General features: G+C 44.6%; 1 protein-coding gene across 3 annotated transcripts in view; it reads left to right on the forward strand.

Moving 5' to 3' along the window:
* Positions 1-20,625, forward strand: part of DHX35 (DEAH-box helicase 35) — a 69,863-nt gene that overhangs the window by 32,468 nt on the left and 16,770 nt on the right. For 2 of the 3 annotated variants that reach the window (XR_011489624.1, XM_070472626.1), the window contains exons 9-15: positions 3,494-3,606; positions 4,536-4,632; positions 5,625-5,783; positions 7,773-7,983; positions 12,372-12,496; positions 18,217-18,370; positions 20,128-20,222. Coding sequence is in view for 2 of the 3 variants with exons in the window: in XM_070472626.1 (XP_070328727.1) it covers positions 3,494-3,606; positions 4,536-4,632; positions 5,625-5,783; positions 7,773-7,983; positions 12,372-12,496; positions 18,217-18,370; positions 20,128-20,222 (954 nt within the window). In the remaining variant the exon portion in view is untranslated. Of the gene's footprint in view, positions 1-3,493; positions 3,607-4,535; positions 4,633-5,624; positions 5,784-7,772; positions 7,984-12,371; positions 12,497-15,726; positions 15,782-18,216; positions 18,371-20,127; positions 20,223-20,625 lie in introns of all 3 variants that reach the window. The other variant, XM_020909087.2, reaches the window with a different exon arrangement.

Here is a 20,625-nt window from a genome sequence, read left to right on the forward strand (position 1 = left end):
GGATCTTAGACGAGGGATCGAACCCCCATGCCCTGCATTGAAAGGTGGATTCTTAGCCATTGGACCACCAGGGAAGTCCCATATTTGAGTTCTAGAAAGATCACGCTGGTGCTGTATAGAAGAGACACAAACAGATGTGGCGATCACAGTCAGGAAGCCAGTTCTGCAATCCAGCTGAGATGAAGAGGGCCTCGCTCCTGTTCTCCGTGTGGCTTCCACGATGCAGAACAACTTGGAGGGAGAGAAAAGTCAGCCTGGCTGAGAGAGGGGTCTGCATGCTGCCTGACCGGTTTCTTGGACCTTCTCACAGTGTAGGAGTCTGTTGTCTTAGGTCTGCCCACTGTAACTTTAGGGTTAAAGCTTTCTGTTGCCCTCTTTAATGAATTCTTATGCCCTTCACCTGTAATCCCTGCTGGGATGTTATTTTAACCTCACCTCTTGTTACCTCTTCCATGGCTGAGTTGTCCAGAACATCAGCTCCATTTCACCTCTTACCTTTAACACCACCCGCTTTTAAAAATTGTTCCCAATAGTTTTTATTGTGGTTAAAATCTATAACGTGCAAATTTTGGAATCATCAGTAATATCTATTGCTTACAGTTGCCTTTCATTGTCTTTAGTGTGGCATGGAGATGGAAAAATATAGCTTCTTTCCATTCTGCCTGCCGTAGTTGATAGTGATGCACTTCCTGGGAGTGATTTTTTTAGGTGGGAGGGTGGAATGTAGGAGTTGTGTCAGCCTTGGGTGTACTAGGATGCACGGGTTGCCAGACATCAGTAACTTTCAGCGGAGCCTTGAGTGGACTCGGGTCATTCATTTCTTCATCCCTTTCTGGCCTGGGAAGTGAGGAGTGAGTTGTGTGTGTGTCTCTGCATGAGGGGAGACCTGGGTGGGTGTGGATGCCCGTGGGATATGGAATGTGAGTTCCCAGGTGAGAGTAAGAGAGCGAAGAAGAGGAAGGGATGGACTGAAGTGGACGAGAGAGGAGGAGTGTGTGAGAGTGGTGAATGGGGGGGCGTGACTCAGGTAGCATTTTCACCTGGAGGCCCAGGGATGCCGCAACGCCTCCCCTGTCGCCCAGCTGTTAAGTCTGTGGGCAGCAGACTCATTCCTAACTCCACTGCCTGGAGGGATTGATGGCACCTGCTCTAGTTTTGCTCAGGGCCTTGGGTGGCCCAACCTGCAGTCGAAGACACCCAGTGACTGCGACTGGGAGACAGAGGCCAGCGGAGTTGGATGGGGCTGATCAACTTGTCACCTTCATTGGTTTAGCTATTTCTTAATATCAACCTAATTAAGCCAGCACTTAATTAGAGTGTGACTGAGTATAATTATGAAGTATTTATTGACCATTGTATCACATGGTTTTTTTTTCTTTCTTTTATTGGCTTCCATTCACCTGGCAGAAAACGTGATCATTGACCCATCCCACGGTTTTTTTTTTTGTCACAGTCCAGATGCTTGAAGAGAGAATAATTTTATCTTTCCAGATTCTTAGAGAAGGAATTTGGGGTCCATTATAGTCAGGTACCCACTTGGAACCATTCTGATGGGCCAAAGGTGGGCAGGTCATGTTGGCATGGCTGCTGGGGGCCCACTCCTGTGGGCCAGATCAGAGCCGCTAGTAGAGAAGGAAATAGGTGAGCAGGGGAGGCGATCCCGCAGACATCCACGTCATTTGTGTGCATGTCACAGACAAGCCTCTTCCTCCTAGTCCTTTTGTGTGTGTCTGTGTCAGCGTGATCCTTGGCTTTCAAAGCTGACTCTCACTCTTCTTTTTCTGGTGGGTTGAACTCATTTCACTCCTGCTGGTCCTTCATTCTGCCTCAAGTTGCAGACCCTCTTGACACTATGTTTATTTGCTTTCTAGTCTTTAATTTTCCGTGTGTATGTGTTTAATACGGATTCCAAATACAGATAAAAGATGAAGTTCTTAAGGATAAAAATCTTGTGTCGTCTCAGTTAATGCTGAGTTTTGTTTCTTAAAAGAGTAACTCTCTGTCTTTACGTCTCTGCTGTCATCCTTGGAAGGGGTGTGCCTCTTCTCCTTCCCAACCAGTAATAGCCCTCCTCATCCTTTCAGGCTTAGCCAGGGGATCCTGCCACGTCCAGAACGCCCTCCCTACCCCACGTCGTTTCGGGCCCTTTCCTCCTCCCCTGATTGTAACTCGCAGCTCTTTTCTGGTCATCCAGTCATTGAGGCTCGGTTTATGTTATGGTTGGTTTTTTGTACACCTTTCTCCCTGGCTTATTCACTGTTTGGGGGACTGGGGTGCAGTGCCTTCTCCCTTGTTTGTGCGTCACTTGTAGCCTGCCTATGCTTTGCATACCATGGGACACAGGAAGGCTGAAGTCACTTGCAGGGAATTTACTTGAAAGAAGGGTGGAGCTGTGTGGGTCTTCATAGCACAGCACAGTACTTTCGGTCGGAGGCTTGTTCTTTTATGTCTGTTTACTCTTCTCAGACATGACTTGGAGGTTGACATGTAGCATGCAGGTATTTTGGAGTTCAATCTAGTCGACTCGTCTAGAAGTGCTCCTCCTAGTCTTTTCATGTTGTACTTGATTCAAGTTCTCAGGGCACCCCTGGGATCCTGGTTTCCGGGAGAAGACGTGGACGTGTTTAGGGGAGATACCTGGGAAGGAAAGAAGACAGGCCTGGTGATCCCATGGCTGGGCCTCCTAGGAGGAGAGGAGGAAGCAGCGCGTGGCCAGGCCTCAGGGGACCGGGAAGGTCAAGCGCTCTCCCACTGGCCTCCCTAAAGACCGCAGGCCTGGGGATCAAGTGCCACTGAAGAAGATGTGGCCACCTATTTGGGTGGAATTGCCAAGAGCCACTTCTCTCAGTGAGGTCCTGTGGGAGTGTGGGAGAAGTGGATAATTGCCGATCTGCTCATGCAGAGTGTTGTGCTGCCGCCTGAGGGGCATATAAAGAGGGAGAGGACTCTGTTCTGCAAACACAGGACCTGTAGATCTGTGATTGCACTGCCAGGAATATCCCTGCCATTCACAGATGTACAGGTTTCCTTTATACAGCGATCATCTGTGTGGTCAGAGCTGTGCTTCCCAGATCAGAAGTACACATCAGCCTGATGTAATCCACCTTTAACTTGAGTTACACCTTCTGATCTAGTCTGAGGTTAAATGCAGTATGGGGGAGGGGGGCCAGGTGGGGTAAGATGAATAATCCCTCTGCTGCTGTTGACTTAGGTTCACAGCTGAATGCACTTTGGAAATCTAACCTTGATCATTTCTGTCAAATCTTCAATAAAGGGTCTGTCGTTGAAATGTGACTCCCCAAAGTTATAAGAATAAAAATGTGATTCTCTGAATAATTTTGTTATCCTTAGTCTGTATTACATATAGCCAATCCCTATCCCCGATCCCCTGCTCTGCTAGTTTTATATTATTTTCTTTCTTTTCATGAGTTACTATGAACCTTTTTTTTTTTAATTTGAGCGATGAAGAATTTTTTTTTTTAATTTCTTTTAGAAATTTCGGGATTTCTTTAATCAAAATGACACCAGTGATCCAACCAGGGATACATGCGTGATCCTTACAGTGGAAGGGCGAACATTTCCAGTGGACATCTTTTATCTACAGAGGTTTGACAGTCCTTGCATTTTTAGTGAGGGCGACTGGAAAACCAGGCCTGTTTGGTGGGCTGAGAAGCAGCTGTGTCTGCTTACAGCTTCGAGGGTGGTGCGCCAGGTTGCTGAGGAAGGGCATGTTTTGTCACTGATGGGATGTTCTGGAACCCTCCCTCAGTATCGCTGCAGGATTTTAAGTCTCCTTCCAGATGTGCAGGTTTCCATGACACTGTGGTCCCTGTCTCAGTTGCAAAGAGCAAAATGAGAACAAGGTTGCAGGGAGGAGGGCTCTAGAACAGTCTGAACTGGGCTTTACAAGATTGCCAGCTTGGGTGGTATTGGTGATTTGAATCATTTGGTTCTCAACCCTCTACATCTTAGCAGGAAGGCCTGGCTGACATTTTCGGGAGGAGCCTCTTTGAATAGGAAAGGGTCATCCTAATTCCTACTCCTTGTCACTGGACAGAGGAAGACTGGGAGCCTGGGCCAGAGGCAGATAAAGTCCGAGAGTTACGGGCCTGACTTCTGAGTCATTTTAGAGGGACAGGCACCCGTGGGCTCCATCTGCTCCCCTCAGACGTGCTGCTGGTGGTCAGGAGGGGAAGTGGAAAGAATGTGGAATTTAGCACTGGGACAAGAGACCCAATTTCCCTGGCTAGGGAATCTTTGCATGCTAAAGATAGGACATTGGTTTGCATGGGCTTTATTGCTTTTCTGTCTCTGCAAATAAAGCCAAAAATAGTAGTTTACATGTGATTATGAATTGTATTTGAATGCTGCATTTAAAAAAAAAAGAATGTTTATTTTAATTATTCATATGCCGATTATCTGCTGGGCAGGCCCAAACTAACTTTCACAAGGCTTTGCTGCCAGATTACTAAGGTAATTGATCTATAAATAATGAGCATATTCTGGTGATGAATTTATCTCATACATATTTTCAGTCCTGTTCCAGATTACATCAAATCAACCGTAGAAACCGTGATGAAAATTCACCAGACTGAGGGAGATGGAGACATACTAGCATTTCTCACTGGTCAGGTAATTCCATTGAACCTTTTTTCCTCTGGTGAACAGACATATTGAGTACCAAATGGAACTACACTACAATAAAAATTAAAGAAAAAAAAAATCTTTAAAAAAGCAGCACCAAAATGTATACAGAAGCCTGTTACTTTACTTAGCCATCGATCTCATGTTTTGTCTTTGTGGTTACTTGATTGCATTAAAAAATTGTTCAGTTTGATGTCATTCATCTGTTGACTCAATTGCCAGAGAATCATTAGCTCCTGCCTGTTCTGTCTGCCAGACATTTAAAATTTATCAGCTAATTGCAGAGTAAATCAGAGAGCTAAGTCAGTGGGCCGTTTAGATACCAGATTGAGTCCTGCATGAGGTGCATGTTGTGCCTCTGTGTCACTGCTGCACCTTTTTCCCAGTGACACCTTTGCAGCTCACCCTGGAGGGAACAGGTTGGCACACCACTGGAGAAACAGCCAGACAGGCTTAAAGGCTCACTCAAGGTTGTAGCTCTCTTCAGAACTACCCTCTAGTGGTAATCATTTCCACTGTCAAGCATTTTCCATTGTGCAGTAATCTTTTCTAGAACAGGCTTACAGTGATTTTGTATGCCACAACTTGTCCATGTGTATGTCACAACTTACTTGTCTATGTATATGCCACACTGTTTGCTGCAGTGTATTAAAAAAAAAAACACCTCAGTAAAATAGTCATTTTGGTGCATCAGGAATTCTTCTATTGACTGCAGGTACTATGGATTTTAGTAATTAATCGGACAGTGATGATTTTACACCCCGTTGACACCATTGTTCGGTTGCATTTGATTTTTTTTTTTTTTTTTTTTCGGTTGCATTTGATTAAATACCACCCCAGTGTGGAGTGATGACTCTGACAGTCACAAATCTGACCGCATTTATAGTCTTGACCCCATCCTACATTTTTCTTGCAGTGGGATAAAATGACATGCTTCAGTCTGACCTCGATTTCTTTGGTCCCCATTTTGATGATTTTAGGAAGAGGTGGAAACTGTCGTGTCAATGCTGATCGAGCAGGCTCGAGCTCTAGGTCAGACTGGTATGAAGAGACACCTCCGGATTCTCCCCATGTATGCGGGACTGCCCTCCTTTGAGCAAATGAAAGTGTTTGAAAGGGTGTCACGCAGTGTCAGAAAGGTAAGATTAACCCAGGAACCAAGGGCGTTTGCAGCCGTCTGAAATCGTGTTGGTGCCCCCTTGCTCTCTACTGGAAAGGTTTATTTTACATAGAACATGCTAAATAGGAAGGTATTTTAAAGAACTTAAGGTCTGTATTTCTGTGTAGCCGAGCTAAAAGCACACAGAAAGAAATTCCCAGTAGTCCTGTGGTTAGTACTCTACTCTTCCACTGTTGAGGGCCTGGGTTCAGTCCCTGGTTGGGCAACTGATTTCCCTCAAGCTGCATAGCCAACCCCCCAAAAAAACACAAACAAGGACAAAAGCACACAATCAATAATGAGTTGCAAAGATATCTCAGCCTGCCCCACAGAAAGTTTGGTAATTATCAGAGTAGGTGACTTCTCTTTGCTTCTTTTCTTTCCCTGTCACACAACAGTATCTTGGTTTAAAGGATTGTCTTCGTGAATTGAGATCAGTCAGAAACAGTAGATTAGCTACTGTAAAATGGTTTCTCAGCCATTTAAGTCAGTTAATTCAAGGTGTGGCTTAAAAATACCTAGCCTTGAAATTGGGGTGGGGAAGGGCTTGGTGAGAAGCACTGGTTTAAAGCAGCCAGTAGGCAGCCAGTCTGTTTCCTGTCTGTCACCTCCCTGGGTTCTGTTCTGTTCTGCCTTCATCCAGTGAGGAAGGTACAGAAATGGCCCAGAGTTGCCTTAGAGTAGCTATTTATCAGCAGGTGGCAGAGACCACAGTAGGTGAGGGATGGCCAGTCTGAGGATCCACCCCCAACTTCAGGTCACTTTTAAGAGGGCAGCCTGGCCACTGGGACAGAGCAGCTCAAGTCTGTCCAGTCAAACGTGAACTGTCGCCACCCAGTCAGGAGACCTGGATTACCCTGTGCACTGGGATGAGCTACTCAACCCTGAGGCCTGGTTTTCTCAGCTATAAAACATGAATAATAGTAACTTTTAGATGGATTTTTTTTATAGCATAAAATCCTGACTCTGCTCCATAAAAATAGTAGGAGGTTTTTGTAAAATGATCTATGTAAAAGTGCCTGACAAAAGTTCCAAATGCTATATCTGTATGTCTCCTGCTGCTTCACACCCGCCAGGGGGCAGCGCTCAGTGCCCTTGGAATAAAATACAAACCCCTCCTGTGGCCCAGAGACCATGCATGATTGGGTCCCTGCATCCCTCCTAACCTCATATTTTATTTAACTATCCTGGTCTGTGGCTGCATTGGCTGTTTCTCCTTCCTCTGCCTGGATCTCTGTAGGGCCGGTTGCTGCTTGTTACTCAGGTCTCAGCCTAAAATCATCTTTTAGAGAGGCTTTCCCTGGCCATCTAACCTGAAGTAAGCATGCTCCATTATTAATGTATCATAACATGAGGTATACATTGAACACTACATAATACTAGAGTATTACCCTATTGCATTTTCCTTCTGGTGTTTGTCACTTTCTTGTTTATGTTCACTATTTCTCCACCCAGACACTCACACTGGAATGTGGACTCTCTGTCCATTGTACATTCCTAGCATCTTGAAGAGTGCCTGGCAAAGTGCAGACCCTCAGAAAGCAGTTAGAATGTGAGTAAAAGACAGGTACAGGTGGTGATGTGCATCACTTGAGTTGACAAAAGGTAAAAACTAATATTTGGTGAATATTTTCTTTGAGCCAGCTACCAGGGTCTAATAATCATTTCATGTATGTTTCACGTTTAATCCTCTCAAGAACCTCGGGAGGGTAAATTTTATTATGGAAACAAAGAAACATGCTCAGGAGGTTAAGGAACTTGTCCAAGGTCCCAAGCTTAGGGAGAATTGAAACCCAAGACACCCTGAGCCTAAAACTCATCCTAGTCCACCCAGGATACTTAACTGCCTCTCACAGGTTCTACACTGTTGAAGATATCTTGAAATCTTTTAGGACTTTGATTAGTTTATTCAGGGTGAAGACAACCAAAACACTTTTATCCTGACACTCCTTCCTGTGGGGGAACCTAGGTGATCGTGGCCACCAACGTAGCAGAAACCTCCATCACAATCAGCGGGATCGTGTACGTGATTGATTGTGGCTTCGTGAAGCTCCGGGCCTACAATCCCAGGACAGCTATCGAGTGCTTGGTGGTGGTCCCAGTGTCCCAGGCATCAGCCAACCAGCGAGCAGGACGTGGTGGCCGCAGCCGCTCAGGGAAATGTTACCGCCTTTATACAGGTAAGTGTGGCTTTTTCTCTTTTAGAGGTTTTGACTTTCTCCTAGTCAGCCTGGGCATCAGAGACTATTACAGGTATCTACCCCTAATAAGCAGAACTTAAGACCCAGATCTCCCTCACAAGGCCTTCTGTAATCTGACCCCCACCACTTTCCTCACCCCAGACATGGCCCTTCTTTGCTACTGCTCCTCACTGGCCAAAGCTAGACCAGTTTTAAAAAAATATTTATTTGGTAGCACTGGGTCTTAGTTATGGCATGCAGGATCTTTAGTTGCAGCATGTGAACTCTTAGTTGGGACATGTAGGATCTAGTTCCCCAACCAGGGATGGCACCCTGGAGCCCCCTGCATTGGGAGTGAGGAGTCTTAGCCACTGGACCACCACTGAAGTCCCATGAATTACCAATTATTTGCCACCCCTTTTCTGACCTAGTCTGGGCCTTGGCCTGTCTGCAGCCATGTGACATGTAGCTTGGACCCTTGTGGCTCATGTTCTGTCTTTCTTAACATTTCTCTTAGCATCATGTGGCATTTTTTGTTGTTGTTCTGGGATCCTTGAATCCTGTGGGGCCCCACAGTGGGTTCCATCTTTACCTCTGGTTCAGAGCACCTTTGCAGAGCCAAACCAGCAGGGTCTCTCCTGAGACTTGTTGATAGAAAGCAGTTGGTCAGCTCCTGCTCCATGTTTGACTTTGAAGGAGCAACATGAAATTACAATGAAGATGGTCTTAGCCCTTAAGAAGCTTTCTCTCCAACTAAACAGCAATCTTATCTACAGAAAATGAGGTCCCCAGAGCTACTCTTTACTTCATTGTACCTCTCTTTTGTGGGTGACGGTGTCAAAGTTTCTCTCAATTATCTAGACTTAATTTTCAAGTCATTTTTAATTCCCTCCTCTGTCCAATATTCTTCTGTAGTCACTTAACCAGATCCAGGGATTTTACCACTTATCTCTCCTTTCCTTTCTGATTACCATCATCCTTGTTCAGTCCTTGACATCATTTATTCTTTTTCCCAGATGTTTACAGAGCACCTGCTCTGTGCCAGGCCTGGAAATCTAAAGCCAGGTGAGACACGGTCTGAGGCCACATGGCTGACAGCCTGGTGGTGGAGGCAGGCTCATGAACAGATCAGCATATTATGGTGTGATGGAGTGGCCATAACTGAGTGAGCCTTGGAAGCAGACAGCAGGGAGCTGTTCCTATTAGGGAGGGCTTCAGAGTCCATAACTGAGCCTGACCTTACCTGGCAACCCAGTAGTTAACCCAGTTGAGGGGATAGCAGTGGGGGTTAGATTTCATCACAGCGGGAAGAGGAAGTAGAATGTACCAGTACTTGGAGGGGAGGAAGGGGGTAGGAAGGATTCATGGAAGGGAGGGAGAATGCAGAACCTGAGGCCAGAGAGGTAAGGATCATCCACTGAAGGTACTAAGAGGGAATAATGGAAATAGAGAGAGGAAAGCCCGTTTCAGAGGCAAACTGAAATATGGGGTAGAGGAAGTTTCAGGAAACTTAAATTTTTTTTTAATTGAGGTGAAATTTACATAATATGAAATTAACCCTTTTAACTTGAACAGTTCAGTGGCATTTATTATCTTCACAGTGTGCAGCCACCACCTTTATTTAGTTACAAAATGTCTTTATCACTCTAAAGTAAAGGCCTTACCTGTTAAGCAGTATTTCCTTCTTCATTTCTCCCTGCTACCAGCCTCTTGACAACCAGCAATCTTTGTTCTGTTGTTTTGGATGGTCAGGTGGCCCTCTGTATCCATAGATTGAACCAACTGCAGATGGAAAACATTTGGGAAAAAAATTCCACAAAGTTTCAGAAAGCAATACTTGAAGTTGCCCAGAAACAGTTCACATGGCATTTGTATTGTGTTAAGTCCTATAAGTAACCTAGAGATGATTTAAAGTATTCAGAGAATGTGTGTAGGTTATGTGCAAATACTGCGCCATTTTCTGTAAGGGACTTGAGCGTCCTCAGATTATGGTACCTGCAGTGGGGGAGAGGGGTGTCCTGGAATTAGTCTCCTGTGGATCCCAAGGGATGAATGTATCTGTTTTGGATATTTTACATGAATCATATGACATTTTGTGTCTGGTTTCTTTCACTCAACATAATGTTTTCCAGGTTCATTTACATTTTATTGGTACTTTATTCCCTCTTATGGTCAAATAATATTCCATTGTATGAAGGTACCACGATTTGTTTATCAGTTGATGGTTGTTTCTACCTTTTGACTATTGTGAATAGTGCTGCTATGAACAAATATGTACATGTACTTCAGTCTGTGTTTTTAAGTACTTTGGGTATACACCTAGGAGTGGAATTGCAGAGTCACATGGTAATTCTTTGTTTAACTTGAACTGAGGTTACCTCTAAAGAGGAAATGGCCAGCATCATCTCACGCTCCAAGGAAATCAAACAGCAGACTGTAGACTGAAGATAGGCAAGTGGATTTGGGTAAAGGGTCACTGGCTGCCTTAGTGTGAACCACTTTAGTGGAGGTGAGGTTGGGAGGAGACCACCTGCCAGTAATGAGGTAACTTGTTCCAGCCTCTAGGTTTCCTCCACTAGCCTACATCCAGAGATCACAGCTCTGAGCAGGGTGCTCCCTCCTCTGGCCCTAACAGTTTCCCAGATCCTTCCGGGACTGCTAGCCTGTCTCCCCGCGCCGTCCACAGCACTGACCCTGCACGCATCGCTGCTCAGCTGCTCTCTTTTTTGAATCTACCTTCTGTTTTCGCACATTCGCTTCTCATACCTTTGATCCCTTTCCATGGACCGTTTCCTCTGCCCAACGGATCCACTTTGTCCCTGTCTTCCTCTCTCAGATGTCTCCCTTTCCATGGACCGTTTCCTCTGCCCAACGGATCCACTTTGTCCCTGTCTTCCTCTCTCAGATGTCAGTGCTCTAAATCCCTTCTCCCCTCAGCTGTCCTCCCTCCATCCTTCAGCCTCCATTTCTCCTCGGGAGGACCCTACACTGGGACCTAGCCTTTTCCTCATCTTGGTCCCAGACCCCTTTGAATCATGGAAACGTCTCAAAAGCAGTTGGCCTACAGCTCCTGCAGTCCTTGGCACAATGCCTTGTGTACTTGAGTCCTCAGTAGACTCGAGTGTCCTTGAACTTAACTGAAGTGTCCTTGAACTCTTAAGAAGCACCTACTTCCTGTGAGCGTCTTCATCAGGATTGTCCTCTTATCTGATAGCAGTGTGCTTGAAAAATATGGTTATTCTACCAAAAGTCTACCCCTCAAACGCTCTTGAAACTTGAAGGAAATATCCCATTTGGAACTTCCTGCTGTTGCCTGTTACCCAGAACCTTCCAGGTGGGCCCATGCATTTGGCGATTTGCATCAATCAACTCACAGAATATTTATTGTCTGTTTTCTCAAAGTAAAGTTTTTTTGAAGTCCTTCAGTGATAGTGTGTTTCTTCATGACACCTTTGGTTCTGCTCTGACTTTTCTCTGGTTAATTAAAGATTTCTGTTGGAAGCTAGGCCACCTTTATGTGAAGGAGGGTGAGATTTATGTTGGAAGCTAGGCCACCTTTATGTGAAGGAGGGTGTGCACAGTTAAAATGTTGACTGATGTGGGAGGATTTTGTCTATAATCCTTCTCTAAATGATCCATAAGCTTTCTGAATATACACACAAAGGATTTGATCTCTTCCTCGCTGTTTTTTTCCCTCACCCTTTTAATCTAGCTTTTATATAAAGGCTTCCCAGAGTCTCTTTCCCTCCCTCCCCCTCTCCTGCCCCTCCCGTCTTGGCCTCCTGAACTTTGTGGTGCCTTTTCCTGTTCGAGGTCACCTTTTGTTCCCGATGGTGTGTGTAAGCATTCATTAATCCATTTGGGGCAGCATTGGATTCTGGGAGTGACGTATGTGCCTGGCTTGATTTAAAAAGTTGGACAATTTTTGGTCTTTTTGAGATTTGGTCATTTTTTAATATTTTAGAGATATTTTGGTTATCTTCTGGTTTTATTTGGTAATTTATCCTGAAATCGTTGTTTGCTTTTATATACATTCCTTGGCTCCTTGGCTCTATCCCACGCAGAGGGAATGGAAACTGGGCACCCACAGTAATAACTTGTTGCTTTGTTTTAATGTTTTGCTAACAAGAATCACATTGTAAAAAGCATTCTAAAGTGAAAGGACATACTTTTATAAAGACATATTGTTAAAATATATTTATCTAAAGTTAAAAAAAAAAGGGTCTTTCCTAAATAGGAGGCAACGATCTGTCAGAGTATCATATGAGTCTGAGCCTAGACTCCTAGAGCCCCTCGTTAAAGTGAGAGAAGGACAACATTCCTTTGGCAGAATGGTCACATTTGATTGTGACATTTGATCCCAAACAGTTCTGATTTCCTATCCCCAGAGGAAGCCTTTGACCAGCTGCCTCAGTCCACTGTCCCTGAGATGCAGCGGAGCAACCTGGCCCCCGTCATCCTGCAGCTGAAGGCGCTGGGAATCGACAACGTCCTCAGGTTCCACTTCATGTCGGTAAGTCCTGCCTTCCGTCTGTAGCTGCCGGGAGACTGGAATGCTCCCAAGGGAGGTGCTGGCATCGGTACAGAGTGTGCTGCCTTTCTGGTTTTTTTGCTTAACCTCAGGTATCATGTGCAAGGTCCAGGGGAGAACAGCCAGACAAGGTGACAACCTCTGTTCTTGTGTGCTGGGGGAGAGGGAGTAAGTGGGGTAATGACAGGGATCTGTGCCCTGTGCTCTGAGAGACACAGGAAAGGCCTGCAGCCCAGTTAAGTCATGTCTGAGGCGAGACCTGAAACCCAAGTGAGATTTCAGCGAGTCTGGAGGGGTGGAGTGATCCAGGAGTGTGTCGGCCTGATAGAGAAGTGTCCCGATTGGGGAAGCCAGGAGGGCTGTGGTGGAGCTACAGGGAAAGTCCCTATGGCTGATTGCATTTCTGATTATTTCCAGGAGTGGGTTTATTGGGTCAAAGACCATAATCATTTCGTAGGTGCTCGATACAGGGCAGAATTCCTTTGGAGGTATAAACTTGAGCAGCACATGCATGCCTGACTCACTGGACCCTGATCCTGCTATGTTATCTTCTTTTAGAGTTTTTCTAATTTGGTTGGTGGGAGGAAGGAAGAAAAATACCATCTCTATCTTTTTTGATTTCTCATAAGGTTAAAAAAATTATCAGCCACTTTATATTTCTTCTGAATTAAACTATTCTAGTGTTTATTAGTGATTTTTAAAGAGTCCTTTAATTATTAAAGACTTAACTGTTAAAAACTATTAACTTTTGTCTATAGTATTTCTTGTAAATAGTTCTTCTAGTTTGTATTTTATTGCTTGTTTAGTTACGTGCAGCCACTGTAAACATTTCCACAGCAATATCTTTCTACCTTTGCCTCTATGATTTTCTTGCTTCTCTTGTGCTTGTGAAGCATTTCCTCATAACCTGGTCAGTTAATAAATACTCACTCATGTTTTCCTCTTGAATTTTTATGACTTGAAAACTTGTATTTTTTTGACTCTCTATTCTATCCCGACATTGTTGGTGTGTGTTACTAGTCTAGATTCCTGGATGATAAAGTCCCCGATGTTGCATGAATAGTGCAAATAATAACCAACATTAGAATACGTTTGACTTCTCTAGGAGAAAGAAATGCAAATTGAGATAGCTGTTCCACTCTACATTAGTTGAATGATCAAACATAAAAATGATAAAGTCCAGCTGACACAACTTGGGGGAAATGGTTTTGTATTCCATTTCGGTCCTCATGGAGGACTTTCTGACATTACGAGCTGTAGAAATGCCTGATATTTCTTCTTGGGAAATTTTCTCCTGAAGATAATTCAAAAGAAACAAATAACTTATATGTCGGATAATGATTATAGTATCATATTATATTAAATATAAAAATATAATAGTGAAAATCATGAACTTTTGGACAGCTGAGAAATGAAGGAAATATACATAAATTCATCTTCATATATTCCCTTCTGGTTATTTTCCCCTGAAATTGTGGTTTGTTTTTTTTTTTAACAGTTGAAATCACAGGATGCATATGATTTTGTATCTTTAGCAGTGATAATTACAGTAGCAAAGAACTGAAAACCACTCAGTTGCCCAGTAGCAAGAAAGGTGCTTATTTCACAGTGTACGACCTTGTTGGAATAGCATGCAGCTGTCTCAGGGTCATCACTGTGAAGCGTGATGAGTACCAGAAACAGTGGGAACAGAACACCAGGCAGTGAGAAAAGCAAACTAAAACTGCACACGCAGTGCTTCCAGCTGCATTAAAACAGTGTTTTTATGTGATCTCCAATCAGATGAGGCCGCGGAGAAATACTACTAAGTGTGTGTTGAGGTGAAAATCCTCTGGATGTGATTTGGGGAGGGAGGGGGTAAAGGTGTGGGCCTTTTGACTGATGATGAATCCCAAGAGCAGAATTCATCAGGCCTGGTGATTGACTGCAAACAGGGCCAAGGATTAAAAGGAGTCCAAGAGGTCCTGCCTGTTTTGTTCCGTAATGATTCAGAACCTCGTTGAGTGCTTGGTCTGTCCGTTACTCATATAATCTCGGCCCCCTTTTAGGTGCTGTGTGTATGTTTGCTGTTCATGAAGTAGGATGTTGTGGGCACTGAGGAGAGACTAGTGAATCAGTTACATGATTTAGTCTGCAGCGGTTTGTTGAGTCCCTGGCGAGCCGTGAGTCAGGTCTAGTTCCTGCCCTCGTCAGTGCGTGCCTGCAGTCAGCACAGTTTTGAAAAGTATGCCTTTGTTCCTCGGCAGTCCAGTGGGTGTGAGGTGGAGGTGCTCAGTCGTGTGTGACTCTGCGTTTCCATGGACTCTAGCTTACCAGGCTCCCCCGTTCATGAAATTTTCCAGGCAAGAGTACTGGGGTGGGTTGCCATTTCCTTCTCCAAGTGGGTGTGGCAGAGTGGAAAAAACGAGACCCGAGTTCTGTCTCTGGCTTTGCCACCAGTGGCCTCTAGGATCTTGTTCAAATGTCTTTTACATTTTGTTATTCACTTTCCTCACCTGTAAAACTGAACTGAAACAGTATATATTTAAAATACATTTGTTGTGAATGCATTTAGAAAAAAGAAATTATGCAATTTGCAAAAGGACTATAATTTTATTATGTGGCTTATAGATGAAATAGTTTAGAAGATGGTAGTGATGCTTGGCGCACAGTAAAGGCTCAGTAAAGGTTCACTGAAGGAAAGAAGGCAGTGAGGATCCAGAGACTCAGACTGAAACTCACAGTATCAGCTTTGTTAAACTTCGGATTGTCTAGCATTCTCTGTTTATTTCCAGAAGTTCAAATTCAACTGATGTCAGTTACTCCCTATAGGGAGGGCCTGGGGCGGAGCTCTGGGTGATACAAAGATGAATCATCCATCAATACTGCAGTATCATGGGGCTTCTTAGAAGGCTGAGACATGAGGTAAAAATTAGAAATGTTTGATGAGAGTTTAGGGAAAGCAAGGAAGTAGTTCAAGGTAAGGACCCGTCTCTTCTGATGTGAGCGGAGCATGAGGGAAAGCTTCAAAGGAAATGTTTAATCAAGCTGAGATTGAAGACCACGGAGTAGGAAGGGTGCTGAGAGGGAGAGGAAGCACATCTTGAGAGTAAGCGTGGAGGTCGGGAAGTCTGGGGCTGTCAAAGCGAAGAGTGAGTTTGAGCAGGAAGTAGTTGCCTTGTTATAGCTGTTACCTGATGAAATTAACTTGGGGGTGGTTATGTTTCCTACAGCCACCTCCAGCGCAGTCGATGGTTCAAGCACTGGAGTTACTGTATGCTCTGGGAGGTACGTCTGTCTCTTACTGTGTTTCTTACACATTATTAATATGTGGTGTTAGGTTGTATTCACTCTAGGGCTCTTGGTATCTTCAAGGATGAACTTGGTTCTTCCCATATATATGATCCTCTCAGTGACACGCAAGCTTATCGAAATAAGGTGAGACCATGATTGATCCCTGGATTGGGAAGATCCCCTGGAGGAGGGCATGGCAACTCACTTCAGTGTTCTTGCCTGGAGAATCCCATGGATAGAGGAGGCTGGCAGGCTACAGTCCATGGGGTTGCAAAGAGTTGGCTGAGCAACTAACAATTTACTTTCACTTTATGATTGGATCATGAAGTCCAATTGTGACAAATTTATGAAGCATGTCAATACATCAAAAGCTTTTAATAACCTTTGCTACACCTATACTTCCTAAGAGACATCTGGGAGATTCTTTCACCAGCATTTCAGCTGTCACCCCTCTGGGCCTTATTCTGTGTCCCTGACCTCATTCTGAAACTGGTTCAGTGTTCTCTCCCTAAACCCCCTTCCTTCCACTCCTGGAGTTCCTGTGGAGGATTGGGTAGAATACCGGCCTGTGGTCTTGTTTGGACAAGGAGACACCATGTTATGGAGGAACTTCTGTTCTCTTGTTGTTTGAAAATGTGGTATTTATCTTAAGATAGAAAAAATTGTGGGCTAAATTCACCTATTTTGGAAGTGTCTTTTCTGTGAAGGTTGCCTCCAATGAAAATAATATCCAGTTTGGTATTAAATTTCAGTGGAGGTTTTGTTCTTTGTGATTTTTTTTTATTTTAGTTCTTAAGATCTTTATTGAGATATAATTCATACACCATGTAATTCACCCATTTAAAATGTGCAGTTCAAGTTAGCCCCAAATGTTGCTGTTCAGTCACTAAGTCAGGTCAGACTCTTTGCGGCCCCATGGACTATGGCACACCAAACTCCTCTGTCCTTCACTGTCTCCTGGAGTTTGCTCAAATTAATGTCCATTGAGTCAGTGATGCTGTCTACCATCTCATCCTGTGTCATCCCCTTCTCTTTCTGCCCTCAGTCTTTCCCAGCATCAGGGTCTTTCCCAAGAGTTGACTCTTCGCATCAGGTGGTCAAAATTTTGGAGCTTCAGTTTCAGCATCAGTCCTTCTGATGAATATTCAGGTTTCATTTCCTTTAGGATTGTCTGGTTTGATCTCCTTACTGTCCAAGGGACTCTCAAGAGTCTTCACCAGCACCACAGTTTGAAAGCATCAATTCTTTGGTCCTCAGCCTTCTTTATGGTCCAATTCTCACATCCATACAGGACTACTGGAAAAACCACAGCCTTGACTATACAGACCTTTGTCATCAAAGGGATGTCTACTCTTAATACGCTGTCTAGGCTTGTCATAGCTTTTCTTCCAGGGGGCAAGCGTCTTTTAATTTCATGGTTGCAATCAGGGTCCACAGTGATTTTGGAGCCCAGGAAAATAAATCTGTTACTGTTTCCATTTTTTCCCCATCTATTTGCCATAAGTGATGGGGGAAAAAATGGAATTTTCCATAGTTTGTTGTGATCCACACAGTCACAGGCTTTTGCATGGTCAGTGAAGCAGAAATGAATGTTATTTCTGGAATTCGCTTGCTTTCTCTGTGACCCAGTGAATGTTAGCAATTTGATCTCCGCTTCCTCTGCCTTTTCTAAACCCAGCTTGTACATTTGAAGGTTCATGATTCACACACTGCTGGAACCTAGCTTGAAGGATTTTGAGCATTACCTTGCTAGCATGGGAAGTGAGTGCAGTAGTCCAGAGGTGATGCAGAGAGAACAGCAGGAGAGGTGGCAGAGAAGCCAGACAGTGTGGGTCATGGAAGCTGGGGAAGAGTATTTCCAAGGAGCTGTAGTTAGCAGGCTCACAGACTGCTGGGGGCCCTAAGGAAAGTACCCTCTGTGTTTGGCACTATCTGGTTGTGGGTTGGGCCCTTGGAGAAGGCAGTTTCTGGGCAGAAATAGAACCAGGAGAGGGTGGGAGCAGGAGGGGGCTCTGGGGCCATTTCCTTAAACTCAGGTCTTTGCATAGAGGCCATTGTTGTTTAGTCCCTAAGATGTGTCCCAGCTCTTTGCGACCCCATGGACTGTAGCCCACCAGCTCCTCTGTCCATGGGATTTCCCAGGCGAGAATACTGGAGTGGGTTGCCATTTCTTCCTCCAAGGGATCTTTCCGACCCAGGGATCGAACCCGCATCTCCTGCATTGGCGGGTGGATTCTTTACCACTGAGCCACCAGGGAAGCCCATAGAGACCATTAGAAGAATTAATTTTTCAAAACTGAAAATTCAAGAGCTCTGAGGAAATCTTTTCTTTTTCTACTGTGACAGCAGTCAGATTGAGGCTAGTAGTGTATGATTCATCTCCTGGATACGCCTTTGCTAGCATGCATCATCTTTTATTCTCCCAACAGCTCTACGTCTTCCAACACAGCGGTTCATGCCTTCTGCCTTTTGTTGTTCTTGTGGCAGGTCTGGACAAAGACTGTCGCCTAACTGAACCTCTTGGCATGAGAATAGCAGAGTTTCCTTTAAATCCCATGTTTGCAAAAATGCTGCTTGAATCAGGTAGGTGGAGACCAGTGGTTCTCATTGATTTATTTTGTCCAGAAAGTTGTTTCTCAAATTCTGTGTACCTTGGGGGAGAGGGCACAATGTAGCATGCGTCAGAATTTTCTTTTTAAGCACTGAAGGAGTTTTCATCTAAAGCTGCCTGCTTTGGGGCATGTTGTTAGCTTGTGATTTAAGGTCAGTCATCATTAATTCAGGAAACACTTTTGTTTGTTTCCTGTGGGTCTGACACCTGAGTTTTAGTACAAATTTGTGGTGAAAAATACACAACATAAAACTTACCATTTTACTCATTTTTAAATACAATTAAAAATGTTAAAATGGACAGTTCTGCAGCATTAAGTACTTTCACGTTGTTGTCCAAGCACCACCAACACCCATCTCCAGAATGTTTTCATTTTTGTCAAACCGGAACTCTACCCGTTAAACACTTAACTCCCCATTCTCCCCTCCCCCAACCCCCGACAACCACTCTTCCACTTCCTGTCTCTATGAGTTTGACTGTTCTAAGAACCTCATGTAAGTGGAGTCAGACAATATTTGTCCTTTTGTGACTGACTTTTTTCAGTTGGTACAATGTCTTCAGGGTTCCTGCTGTATCATGTGTCAGAATTTTTTTTAAGGCTGAGTAATATTTCATTGTACGGACAGACCATTCACCTGCTGGTGGATTTCTAGGGAGCTGCCGCCCTTAGGCTATTGTGAATAATGCTGCTGTGAACACAGGTGTACAAGTATGTGTTTGCATCCCTGCTTTCCCTTCTTTGAGGTCTAAATATTAGGGTGGAATCGCTGGATCAGTGATTCTGTGTTTAATTTTTTGAGGAATCGCTGTAGCATCTTCCACTTTGTGTTTGCAGCCACACCATTTTGTATTTGCACTACCAATGGGCAAGAGTCCCAACTTTTCTGACGCTTTCAGATTTTTATGAGAATATGGGTTAAGGGATCAAAGTGTAGAGCCTCAAGATCCTCTCGTACTTAGAAGTCAAAATCCTCTGGAGACTATAGAGACTGTGCTTGCCACCCCCAACAGCCCAGAGAAGGGAAATACTAGCTCTGTCTTGCTTTAGTCTAACTTTATATTCACTGGCAGTCAACAAAGCTGTGTTTCAGATTAAGCATGGTGAAAGTTAGCTCTCATTGTGTCTTGGAGCTACCAGGCTTGCAGTGAGAAGCAGGATAGATCATATGTGAGGCCTGAAGCCGTTGGGGAGCATGTAGGGCAGTTCACTCCATTTGATGCCCTGGAGGGCTGGTTGCTGCAGACTCTGCCCAGGTGCCAGCAACTGCAGCCCACCGCGTGCTTCCCTGGTCTCGGTATGCCTCCGCCTTGCTGAGTGAAGCGAGCCCTGTTGAGAGGGAGGCCTCCTCCCAGAAAGATCCAGAGCAGAGGGACAGCACAGGGGATACAGCCCACGTGTTCCCTGCCCCCCTCCCTCTGAGGCTTTCTGCCAGGATTCCAGGTGTCCACCTGGAGAGGAGGGGGCAGGTGTGGCGCTGGCCTGCCCTAGTTGAGTCTCATGGCAGAGTCCCTCGGTGTGACCGCTGCAGAGTGGAGTCCTTCCAGGCCTCCATTCATCTGGACCATGTATACAGAGCAGGGTGAAATGTTTATATAAGATTTTAAAATGAAGCTGTATAGGAATAGATGATCTTAGTTTATAGTGTGCTGCAAGCAAACATCAGAGAACGTCTTTTTCTTTTCGTGACACACGACACATTTGAAATCAAACGTGTGTTTTGTTTTATAGGGAATTTTGGCTGTTCTCAGGAAATTCTAAGCATTGCTGCCATGATGCAGATCCAGAATGTCTTTGTGGTTCCCTCAAACCAGAAGTCTCAGGCTGTAAGTCTGACTTTTTCCCCAAGATGTTCATACAAATCTCGCTCACTTTGGTCTTTTCTTTGTTAAAACTGCCCAGGGACTGCTGGTGACAGAGCAGCTTCAGTTTGGAGTGTTTATTTTACTGTGTGCCTGACGTTGTGCCAGGCATTTTATATACATCATGTCATTTTATCTTCAGTGTGAACTTGGGAGGGAGGTATTACTGTCACCATTTTTACAGATCGAGGCACAGAAAAGCTCGATAACTTAGGGTTGCTCAGCCAGAATTGGTGGAGTTGCCTTTCATGGTCCAAATCTTAACCATTGTCCTACTGACTTTTCAAAAGTAAGGGAGGTTGTTTTCAAGGCTGCTCTGGGGGCAACCTTGGTGGGCTTATTAGTGCTGCCAGGAGTTCGTGCCTGG

Source organism: Odocoileus virginianus, chromosome 9, assembly GCF_023699985.2.
Source record: "Odocoileus virginianus isolate 20LAN1187 ecotype Illinois chromosome 9, Ovbor_1.2, whole genome shotgun sequence".
NCBI classification, from domain to species: domain Eukaryota; kingdom Metazoa; phylum Chordata; class Mammalia; order Artiodactyla; family Cervidae; genus Odocoileus; species Odocoileus virginianus.